The sequence below is a fragment of the Perna viridis genome, chromosome 6 (assembly GCF_037379345.1).
Source record: "Perna viridis isolate PV_CMFRI_1.1 ecotype Kerala chromosome 6, ASM3737934v1, whole genome shotgun sequence".
NCBI lineage: Eukaryota > Metazoa > Mollusca > Bivalvia > Mytilida > Mytilidae > Perna > Perna viridis.
Window position 1 is genome coordinate 46,352,426 of NC_142450.1, and position 11,769 is coordinate 46,364,194.

At 33.7% G+C, this 11,769-nt stretch overlaps 1 protein-coding gene across 1 annotated transcript; it reads left to right on the plus strand.

Moving 5' to 3' along the window:
* Positions 1–1,393: 1,393 nt before the first annotated feature.
* Positions 1,394–11,747, plus strand: LOC148615277 (radial spoke head protein 3 homolog). The gene is made up of 8 exons (XM_088590073.1): positions 1,394–1,512; positions 2,692–2,849; positions 4,736–4,823; positions 5,289–5,576; positions 5,745–5,948; positions 6,311–6,473; positions 7,155–7,402; positions 10,709–11,747. Exons 2-8 carry the CDS (start codon positions 2,743–2,745, stop codon positions 10,808–10,810), a joined length of 1,200 nt encoding a protein of 399 aa, XP_088446199.1. The 5' UTR covers positions 1,394–1,512; positions 2,692–2,742; the 3' UTR covers positions 10,811–11,747.
* Positions 11,748–11,769: the final 22 nt, after the last annotated feature.

The following is an 11,769-nucleotide window of genomic DNA, read 5'->3' on the forward strand; positions in this document are numbered from 1 at the left end:
CCATTCGCCTAATAAGCTTTGTGTGTACGGATTCATGTGTAGTTTGGGTATCCAATACATTAACATATGATCACATTTGTCATCATTGTACTAAGAGATTAAATAAAGATAAAACTGCCTTGATTATCAATAACCTCTTGCTTTGATAGCGTAATCTTGCTACTGTGTTTCTTCTGCATCTTCTCCAATACAAAACATTGAAAGTAATTGTTGTTACATAAAAAAGATGTTGTTTGAGGCTTTGTCTGCATGTACAACATGTTTGTCTTTATCTTCCTGTTTTCCATTTGTGACAAAGTCAACCCTTTGAATTCCGGTTACCGATAATATGTGATTCACGGTATACAGCCCTTTAGTTAGAACTATGAAAACCTTATCATTTTGGAACTTTATAGACATTACAATTTATATACTCCTTTATAAAATATTTATATGTTGTTGTCTGGTTTTTTTCTTCTTCTTCAAATTATTTGTATATTTGTTATGCATCTTTTGGTAAACGAGAATAGGTGTGGCGTATATGTCAAAGAGACAACCCTACCGGGATGAAAATGTCGGCTGAAGGCCACCCATTGGTCATCAAACAACGACGAGGAAATCTTCATAACACAAGGCAGACTGCAAAAACATCACTTTACACAAGTACAGCAAAGGAGTTGCCTCTATATATACTGCATAGATATACGTGTAGTACTAGCACAGTGTGCTCAAAAATTTTTAAAATTACATGGTTGCCACAAATATGTTATTTACACATATTCCTCGAAATGATGTAAAAAAAGTAGTACGGAATTTTCTAAAAATATTTCTTTCTTAACTGACCTTTTATCAAGTTCTGCATTTCATTCCGCACAAATCGTATTATGAACCATAATTTTCTGCTATATGTTTTCTTAAAATCCAGAGCATACATTGGACGGGCGTGTCTGGCGTTCGCACGAAATTTTGGTAATTTTTTGGGGGGAATTTCGATTTTTTCACAAATTTTACCTTAATAAATTTTTTTCGACATTTAATCATATTAAAGCCCCAACCTTAAAAATATCTCCGTCTGAAATCATGGATCCACCTGTGACATATATGTTAACTATTTAATAATATTTGGAAATTGGGGCATTTTGTGTGTGTATGTTATGTGGGATTTAATCATGAGTAATAAGTCTGTACTCTTTGTCCCAGTCATTTTACACGAGATTCGTTTTTTAACATCCTTGCTTACAAGTTCGTTCCGCGAAATCAAATGTGTAAAATTATATTATGCAGTAAATTTTATTTTTTAAATAAAATATTTATATTCGTGGCTATAAATATTTTGTTACAACAAATAACATTATACATTGATATATTGACTCATGGTAATTATCTTATTTTTTTTTATAAAATATCATATCTTTTTATTTTATTTGTGTAGCGATTCGCCTCGTAACTGTTGTATCATGGCAACGTCACTCTAAATATTTTGAAGGGAGGTAAGAAACGATCGGAACAAAAGGCTCGGTGGATGATCAGAGGGTAAATACAGTCTTGCATATTGAGTAAATCACAAACACCAGGTTATATTTATAGCATAGTTAAATTTGCTACTCGTCAAACCTAAGTAATTTAAAACTTCATCACAAATCAAGTCACGGCAGCGAAGTCATGTTAACCACTGGCCCTGTCAATCACTCAGGGGACGGACACTCATACTTAATCTCGAATATTTAGTAATGTTCATTTATTTGCATGTTAAACACAAATAGACATTATACCAAAAAGCAAAACTGAGTGTATGTATCAAATTCAAGACTGCAGTGATATAATTTGTAGCATTCCTTACAAGAATGTGAATAGTAAGTAATGTAATAGTTATACAAGTTTATTTGGAACTACTATATCAACTTGAATACATGCACGAATAAAATGATAGTCCACAGTCCTTAAATTCCTTTTTTATATTTTAATGTATTTTTTACCAGTATAAACCTCAAAAGTCTGTGCTAAAATATACATCTATTGCTAAGCTCAAATACTGTTTGAAGACAAAATTTTAATGGGATTAAAGTTATAAAGATCAATTGTTGATACTAGTTTGTAGCTCCCCGTGCAGGTCCGGGTGTTAAAAGAATAGGCCTGCAGCAGCGCTAAGCTTGTCGTAAAAGGCGACTAAATAGTGCTCAGAACCCTAGTCGGAGGCTAGGGCGCTCTGCCCACAGAACAACTGGGATGTGTACTCCAGGTGGTGGAATGGGGTACCCCTGGCGTGTTACATGCTGGGGTTGTCAGGCTAAAATATGGAAAACCTGACTGCAAACCATAGTGGTGCACCATGTTGGAAAAGATGCCACGTTCCTCGCACGTTAAAGAACCCTATTGTGGTATTTTCCCGGAGTAGGAACCATAGGGCTCCGCCACAGGAGGCTAAATTGCCCGACCCTACCCACCTCTCCCTATTTCCAGTGGCAATCAAAATTTGTTGACCCCATTGTCCTTGTGTCCCATCCCTTTTTCATTTCATCATCATTTCATGTTCATTTTATCATCAATTTCATGTTCATCATCTGAATATAGCTGAAATATTGCTGCTCGGACGTTAAACCCCAACAAACAAACAAACAAAACTAGTTTGTAGCAAAAACTCATACAAATTAACTATAAGAATCTGCACGTGCATGTTATGCTTGCTTTAATATTTGTTTGTTTTACTTCCAGATAGTTAAATTTTTAGTTCATATAGATCTGTGATTACATATACACACCTCAATGGCAGCAGTTCTACCACAGAAGCCGCAAGGCACATACACATTTGCCAGTCAGCCTCGTGCTGTACCACAAAGAAAGAAGTACAGAGAAGCTGTTGGTGTGGAACAGTAAGTGGTATTGTTTTTTCCAAGGTTGACTTGTGTTCATTTTAGGCAGTGGCTCCGCGTCCATGCATATGTGGACAGGGAGCCTCTTCAGGCTAATTGTCCACACATCTGGTTTGCATCAAAAATATACAGAATCATGACGGAAACGCCTGATTCGTTATGTTAGTGTTGTTGAACTAATTTGCAAATGTACGACTATTAATGTTATTGCGAACTGTGTTCACATTTAATAAACTGAACAGTTTTCTATACATGTTATATACTAGTTTGACTGCCTATTTGATAGTGGGAGCAAGTCCCTGTGCATACAAATGGACCAATTTTACGTTGGTCAGACACAGAACAAGTGACAGAGAGTTATGTTGACTGGTGCAAAAGCATATGCATCGTCTTTACCAGATGTTTAAAAAAAATAAAATCTTGGTCAAAAATATAGATATCCCACGTGTTGAAAAACGCATTGAATGTTCTTAACATTTTAGTTTCTACAAAGAAGGACCAGTGTGAATGGATATGTTTCATGTGTTAATGAGAAATTGTGGGAGTTCATAATACTATAGCTTGTGATTGCTGTCTGGAATGGCAGCATTATGATTTAAAATGTGCCGGACGGAATCATGTGCCAAAACAATCTTTCTCAATGTGCAAACTTTAGTTAAAACAGTCTTTCATGTTTGTTACATGTGTATTTTGTATTAATTCTGAATGAATTTTAATTGTTTTTTGTTAAATCAGTTACAATTTAAATTGTTTTTGTATCATTTTGAATATATTTGTATAAAAAGAATTTCTCACAATTTCCATATTACTAACGTTTACAAATGAACCATTTCCATCATGATTCCGTGTGTTATTGACTCAAACCGGTTGTGTGGACTATTAGCCTGTAGAGGCTCCCTGTCCACAATTGTGTGGATGAGCAGCCACTGCCTTCATATAATAGGTTGTTAAAAAACAATCTGCATTGACTTCGTCAGTTGCTTATTTCTGCTATAAGTTGCCATGATAGATACATGTAGATTGGCTGTTTTTTAATTTTTGTCAAACATAGATACATGGAATTAGCAAATTTCTGCTTATGCAGATTGAAATGGTAAAAATTATGCTTTCCTGATGTCCCTCATATTTAAGTTAGACCAAATATATTACATGGTGAATTGGTTTTCTGTCATCTTGCAAAATCGTACAGAAGTGTGTATTTTCAATGATAAATAGTGTTGAAAAAGATGCAAAAACATTGTCTTTAAATTATTCAAAAAGATTTTTTGGCATAAACCTAAATTAGGCAAAATTACAGACATGAACTACATAAACTCTCTTTCTAGGAGGGGGGTTATTGGCTGTGAAATGTTCTTTAAAAAAATGTAATGGGAGTTTTATTTTTTTATTAGTACACAAAAGAAAAAAAAATTTGGTAACCCCAAATTTTCTTTTGAATTTTGAAATAATGTTAGATAAGAGTTTATTATGCAAATTTGATCCACCAGTTTTTTAATGATAAGCAAAACTAAAAATTCCTCAGTATATCTATATAAAATGTAAAAAGTCGCTATATTAGGCTCAATGATCTCCAAATAAAATTTGGTGACCCATATTTTAATCTTAAAATTTTTCTGTATGTTCATTTAAGGTAATCTTTGAGAAAAATTAGGAAAATCTATCTACTAAAATTATTCTGTGTGATATACTTTAAGTATTTTACATGTACTCGTTATCTGCCAGTCTTTCACTTATTAGAATTGAAGTTCATTGCCATATAAATTTTACAAAAAAATCATATTTGTTGAACCATAATGAAAATTCTCAAATATAAATAAAGATGAAGAATCTGAACTTAAGTAAACTTTGCTTTATATTTTGTGTAAGCATGGTAATTTCCTTTTCAGAACTGAAGGCCCTCCTTTATATGGGAACATCATGTATGACAGACGTATTGTACGTGGAAACACATATGCCCAGCACACACTACCTGCAGTAAGTTGTCTTTCAAATTCTTTTTAATGATTTGAACAATTTTTTAAGTATATGGGGCTAAATTTCAGGGGTAAAAATGAAGAAATAAAAGCTGGTAGCAGTGATCTTGTTTTTGTTGAATATTTTCTATATTTTCAACTAAATTATACCCAAAAGTTTGGTAGCCCAGCTCAAAATCTAGTAGCCGTGGGCTATTGAGCGACTGCTAATTTTTATCCCTGCAGCTTCAATTTCTGTGATTTTTGTGTGAGCATAAAATTAGATACTTACTGTTTGTATTTGTTGATGTATATATTTGTAGATGATTATGAAAATTGATATCTGTGGATATGACACTCAATAAGATATTTGAAAATTAACCATGAAAATTAATACGTTTACAGTACAAACAACATTCATGCTCAAAGTTCATCTTGAAAATGACTGATTGCTCTTTATGATTTTTAACTCACTCTTTTTCATTAGCATGCACAGCCAGATCCTATTGAAATACAAAGACAACAAGAAAACAGACGACGAGCCATTGCCAGAAAGAGGGCAAAAGAACAGCTTCGTCCCAGATCCCCTGATGCTGTTGAGGGTAGAAAGCATATGGATGTACAAACGGAGTTATATCTTGAGGAACTGAGTGATCGTGTAGAGGAAGCTGATGTAGAAGTACAAACTGATGCCTTCTTAGACAGACCTCCATCACCAATGTTTGTCCCTGCCAAAACAGGCGTTGACATGACAACACAAATTTTAGATGGTGATGTAAGTTTTATCATGACTTATTTCTTTGTAAATTGTAGACAAACCTTTGTGCACTTAAATTATTGCTATTTCTAATTAAATATGATAAGGAAAATAGGATGAAATCTTAAATTTACCGTTTTCTCAGTAGGTGTCTTGTGTCTGCATAATGCTATATTTTTTTTTCAGCTATTTGATTTTGACATTGAAGTCAAACCAATCTTAGAAGTGCTAGTCGGGAAAACAGTGGAACAGGCTTTATTAGAAGTTATGGAAGAGGAGGAATTAGCCAATCTCAGGTCACAGCAGAGAGGTTTTGAGGAGTTGAGGAATGCTGAGTTAGTAGAACAACAAAGATTGGAGGAGCAAGAGAGGAGACACAGGGAAGAAAAGGTTGGTTAATTATAATAAAAAAAAAGATTCACCTATGGTAGCAGTGAAAAAAAATAGTGGATATTTAATCCTATAGTTAAATAGGTATTCGAGCTATTATTTGATTGAACATTTGCTCTGTAATTCAGTTGTTCTGATTGTCGCTCATGTGAAGGAAAAATCTCCTTAGGAAAAAAACTGGTTGATAGCAGTACCAAACAACTGAGAAATATTATCCTAGAATTTTAAACAGTTAAACAGTTCTTTGAACAGATTTAAAAACTAAAATTCTGTAAAAGGGAGGTAATAACTTTTTGTCCTATTATGTAATTAATGTTGAATGGTTGGGCTTTGTGAATATGATTGCTTTACTAAATTTTCAGGAAAGAAGGATGAGACAACAAAGAGAAATTGCAAAGAAGGAGAAAGAAACTTCAGATAAAATTGCTGCTAGAGCCTTTGCCCAGAGCTACTTGGCAGATTTGGTACCTACAGTTTTTGGTACATTGTCAGACAATGGCTACTTCTACGACCCTGTAGAGAGAGGTACATATTTTATGTTTTCATTTGCTCAACTAATGACATGAACTCCCGGTTGCAAAGCAGTGATCAGTTATTTAAATTTTACTGAAACATTTAACTTCTATATGTAAATGTTTGATTTATTTCTTGACATTGTTTTCTTCACTATGATTGTCAATTATACCTACTTTTCTTCACTTTCATTGTGATTGTCAATTATACCTACTTTTCTTCACTATGATTGTCAATTATACCTGCTTTTCTTCACTTTCACTGTGATTGTCAATTATATCTGCTTTTCTTCACTTTCACTGTGATTGTCAATTATACCTGCTTTTCTTCACTTTCACTATGATTGTCAATTATACCTGCTTTTCTTCACTGTGATTGTCAAATATACCTGCTTTTCTTCACTATGATTGTCAAATATACCTGTTTTTCTTCACTATGATTGTCAAATATACCTGCTTTTCTTCACTGATTGTCAATTATACCTGTTTTTCTTCACTATGATTGTCAAATATACCTGCTTTTCTTCACTGTGATTGTCAATTTTACCTACTTTTCTTCACTATGATTGTCAATTATACCTGTTTTTCTGCACTATGATTGTCAATTATACCTACTTTTCTTCACTATGATTGTCAATTTTACCTACTTTTTTTTCACTATGATTGTCAATTATACCTACTTTTCCTATTATAGATATAGAACAAGGTTTCATGCCTTGGTTGATGGACCAAGTCACAGACCACTTGAAGAAATCAGAACTTGGAAGAATGGTGCTTGATGGCATTTTACGAGAGGTCGTTAGTAAACGTATGGACATTTATGCCAGAATTGGTCAAAAACCTGCTGCACCTCAGCAGCAAGTCGAGTCACAGCAGAAGGAGGATGCACCACAGGATACCACCTCTAATGCTGTTCCACCATCAGCTTCAGCAACCTCAGAGGTAAGGATCTAATCTTAAGTGTGGCACTCCAATCAGTGTCACTGTCCTCAAAAGTAAGGGTCCAAACTTTGGTTATGGACTTCCATAATTACAGTGACCAGGAGTTAGAGTCAAACCTTGGGTGAGGTTCTCCCATGCCTTATTGGACAGCAGAGGTGAAGGATCTATAAACTTTGGGTTAGATTCTCCAGTCAGTATCAGGACATTAGTGGTAAGAGTGCAACCTTTGGTGACAGACTCCTTTCAGTATCAGTGATCTAAGAGGTAAGGGTCTAGCTTTGGTTGTGGTACTCCCATCAGAGTCAATGACCTCAAAGCTATGGGTCCACTTTGGGTGAGGTACTTCCATCAGTGTCAGTGACCTCAAAGCTAAGAGTTCAGTTTGGATGAGGTACTCGTATCAATGTCAGTGACCTCAAAGCTAAGGGTCCGGTTTGGATGAGGTACTCCCATCAGTGTCAGTGACCTCAAAGCTAAGGGTCCAGCTTGGATGAGGTACTCCCATCAGTGTCTGGACATCAGAGGTAAAGGGTCCAGCTTAGGTGAGATACTCCCATCAGTGTCTGGACATCTGAGGTAAAGGGTCTGACTTTGGGTGAGATAATCCAATTTGAGTGACCTCAAATGTAAGTTGTTACCCACAACAGTTTTAACGTCCTCAGAGGATCAAGCTTACCTTGAAATCTTTCTTAAATCTGCTGTTCTCAACAAAGCTTCTTTTTTTATGTAATTCTTATTGACTAAAAATCTGAACAACAATCAATGTCTCTATTTTAACAATGGACTCGGACCTTTTTGAACTTATTTTTAGGTGTTATTAATTGTGTAATATTTTTCCACAGTGGCCAGATTTAAAAGGGGGAGGTTTGTGATCAAGCCAAAGTACTTTTACCCTGCCACATTTTTTTGCGCCTGTCCCAAGTCAGGAATTTCTGACCTCTGTATGTATTGTTTCTTTTCACTTTCAGTTTACTTTTATGTTGCTGGGGTATATGGGGCAACTATTTCACTGTACCTGTGTATAATGTTGTTTTGGGACAAGCTGCAACCTGCCCTGTGGTGAGAGGGTTTCCTTGCTGTTCATTGAAGACCAATGGGTGGCCTTGAGCTGACATTTTTCATCCTGGTGGGGTTGTTGTCGCTTTGACATATTCACCATTTCCATTTTTGTTATATTTATTCTGGTTTCTCTCACATACGCAGTGTAAGAGGCCATGGTCAATATGGCTACTTATTTTATACGTCATTTTGATGTTATGTAATTCTTGTCTTATATTATATATTAGAAAATAAAAAGGAAAGAAAAAAAAGATTTAGGTATCTCTTAAAGTTTTGAAATACTTTTGGAAGAATTAATATTTCTGCAGTATATAATAATGATAGACTTTGATTGTAAATTGTGTTCGTGTGAAGTACAGTGTACTTTCATTTTTTTCAATAATGTTTTTAAAGTTACTACCCAGAAACCAAATAAACAGTAAACAATACGTTAGTTTACTGATGGTGATTTTATACTTTTCCACTTATAATTTGGCTTGTGAACTATATCAAATAGTACCCATAGTAAAATAAATAAATCACTTAGGCTTGTTTATTACAATTGATAATATTTTTTAGATAAATATATAAATAGATAACATGTAAGTTATTTATTATGTACAAACCAACCAGAATAGAGCAATAATTGTATACATTGATTCCTTGGTAAATTAATTGATAAGATATTATAACTTCCTGATCAGAACACCATTATTGATATGGTACAAAGAGATATTTTAAGATATAGCCATGTAACTAATGTGATGGACAGTGACATAGATGGATGAGCCTGAGAACCACTATATACCCCTGACTGGTCAACTGGGCATATAGAATGTTACAATTATAAAGTTAGATGTACAGTTGTAAACACAATTCTTTTGTTGTTAAATATTCTTTGTGTTCAACAACTGAATGGACTTTTGAACAGAACTGAATTAAATGGTATTCAAGATTTATTGTATTGTTGACAAGTTCACTGAGCTGGAAACAAGATTACTTTCACTCACCTAATACAAGAAGACCCTGTCTCTCATTCTTTACTGGGAGATCAGTTGGATGGTAATTAATTCTGTTATATAATTCTAGTTCATTATAGCATATATTGCCATGCAGGGGTATTATTTTTTTGTCAATAGACTCGCAACAATTCCTAATGTTACATTTATTGCCCAACCAGGGGAAGTATTGTTCTGTCGAGGTTCATGACGTTTATTATGTCTGAAGACAGATACTAGCTTTCTCTCATTAAGACAAGACATGCTGCCGATACAGGAAGGAAAGTTAGATTTCTCGCTCTACCACATGACAAATTCCCATGATGTACATGGTGTTGAAGATGCCATTCCAAACCACACACACTCGTGCACACCGTTAGAAAAATAATTCCCTTTCAATGGAAGCAGGTGACAATTTTTCCACATGGATGATTACAGTTGACAAGATGTATCAGTGCTGATCAGTTTTCTTTAGAGGAAATTAAACAATATGGACCTGACGTTGAATCTCACTTGTCCCTTTCAGCTGAAGAAAATAAACTTTGAATGATAATAACGGTATGATTTGTTGTGGAAGTGATTAAAGTTTGCCTGAAGTGTTATGATCAGCTACTACTTTACAATGGTCCTATACAAAACATAATAGGGGTTTAACAATTATGGAATTGATTTGACACTTGGTTAATTGGATACTTAAATACTGGGAACAAGTGCTCTGATCCAAGTAGTGATGCATCAGTTCTGATGACAGATCATACAACTGACAATGTTAATAAGCTCTCAATGTGATTATGCTCCATGTCAAATAAAAATGAAATAAAAAGTAAATGATGTCTTTTCCAGTCTAGTCAACTTCTGCAGGGTTATTAAATTGTTCTTGTTAAATTTAGGCCTTATTAATGTAACTTTATTTTTTTTATAAGTGCTGTTGATTTCTTGCTGTTATAATGATTTACATGTAAAAATTATTGAGTTAAAACATCATAAAAGTATTTATCTTCATCACATATTTAATGGGGTGTAATAACATTCAATAAAAGTTATGTAAAATGAAAAATAAAATTGTCGATAAAAAATTAATGTACTTTTAATTAAATAAAGATAAAAAAGAAAGTGACCCTTAATTAAATCGGTGGACACCTTTATTAATTATTAAAATGTACTATTACAGATCTAAACCATAATAATGATATGATCGTAAATAAATTTAGACTTCCAAAAATATTGGTGTGAAATTATTTATTTCTCAGTGTAATTTCTTGATTTTCAGGGTGAGAAACCAGTAGAACAAACAGACTCAGAGCAGAAGGCAGATGAGGGAGGGGATGCAGAACAGGAACAAGGAGATGATGATGCTGGAGGAGACGAGTAAAATCACTCATCGATGACAATTTTACTTAATTATCAATTTATTAACTTCAAATTTGTTTCAAATGATTTAGTTTTTACGACAAAGTCTTCTGTTAAAAATATGAATAAGTTCAATATAGTGCTCATTGATGATTATAGATCTCCATGAGCACCGGGATATGGAGTAGAAAGAGGAGTCTCCTTTTAATTTAGCTTTCTTTTGTAGAAAGGAGAAAGTCAGAAGTTAATAGTGAGTGTAGTTAAGTTACGTAACAGAAATCAAAGACCTACTTCATAAATATAAACTGGTTCGGTATGATTATAGAACTGCCAGTATTGATATTTGTAGCCTTATGTTGTGTACATACCATTATCGCCTCATCCATGTTAGTCTTATGTCGTGTTTGTTTTAAAAAAACTTTTTAACTTCTCTTTTGTCCAAAACAGAACATTCTGATTATTTGGGATTTAGGCTTTGAAATTTCTTGTCTTTCTTTTTTTGTCATGAATTAAAATGAAGCTGAGCCAGTTATTTTTTCATTGTGACAGTTCTTAAGAAAAGTACTTTTTTTCAATCAAAATTACATGAAAACTTGCATTTTTTTGTTGTTGTTGACAAGTTAACTTTGGTTTAAGTCAGACTGTAAATCTGTTTTGTTTTTGTAACCTAGTGAACTGCCGTTTCTTGTTCCATCCTAACTGATCTGTGATCTTTGTACATACTATTGTATACATGTTTATGATAAAGCCGTCCAATTATTTATTATTAGAGAATTTATATTTTCTTTACATTTGCTTCTTATTTCTGAAATGGGAGAGAAATAGTTGTTATTAATGAAATAAACATACAGCAAACTTTATTAATTGGAACATTTTTATATCTTAAAATTTAAGTGTTTTTATATTATAGAGTTGTGCTCAAAGTTGAGATACCAAAATAATAAAACTTTTGATTGAAACTAGTGTTGAAGTTTTTGTCTT

Bases quoted from the DNA above. Each gene is read 5' to 3' on its own strand.
- LOC148615277 (XM_088590073.1), top strand. From the start codon at position 2,743: ATGGCAGCAGTTCTACCACAGAAGCCGCAAGGCACATACACATTTGCC. The intron at 2,850-4,735 runs GTAAGTGGTATT...TTTCCTTTTCAG, and splicing joins GAAGCTGTTGGTGTGGAACA to AACTGAAGGCCCTCCTTTAT. The intron at 4,824-5,288 runs GTAAGTTGTCTT...CTTTTTCATTAG, and splicing joins CCCAGCACACACTACCTGCA to CATGCACAGCCAGATCCTAT.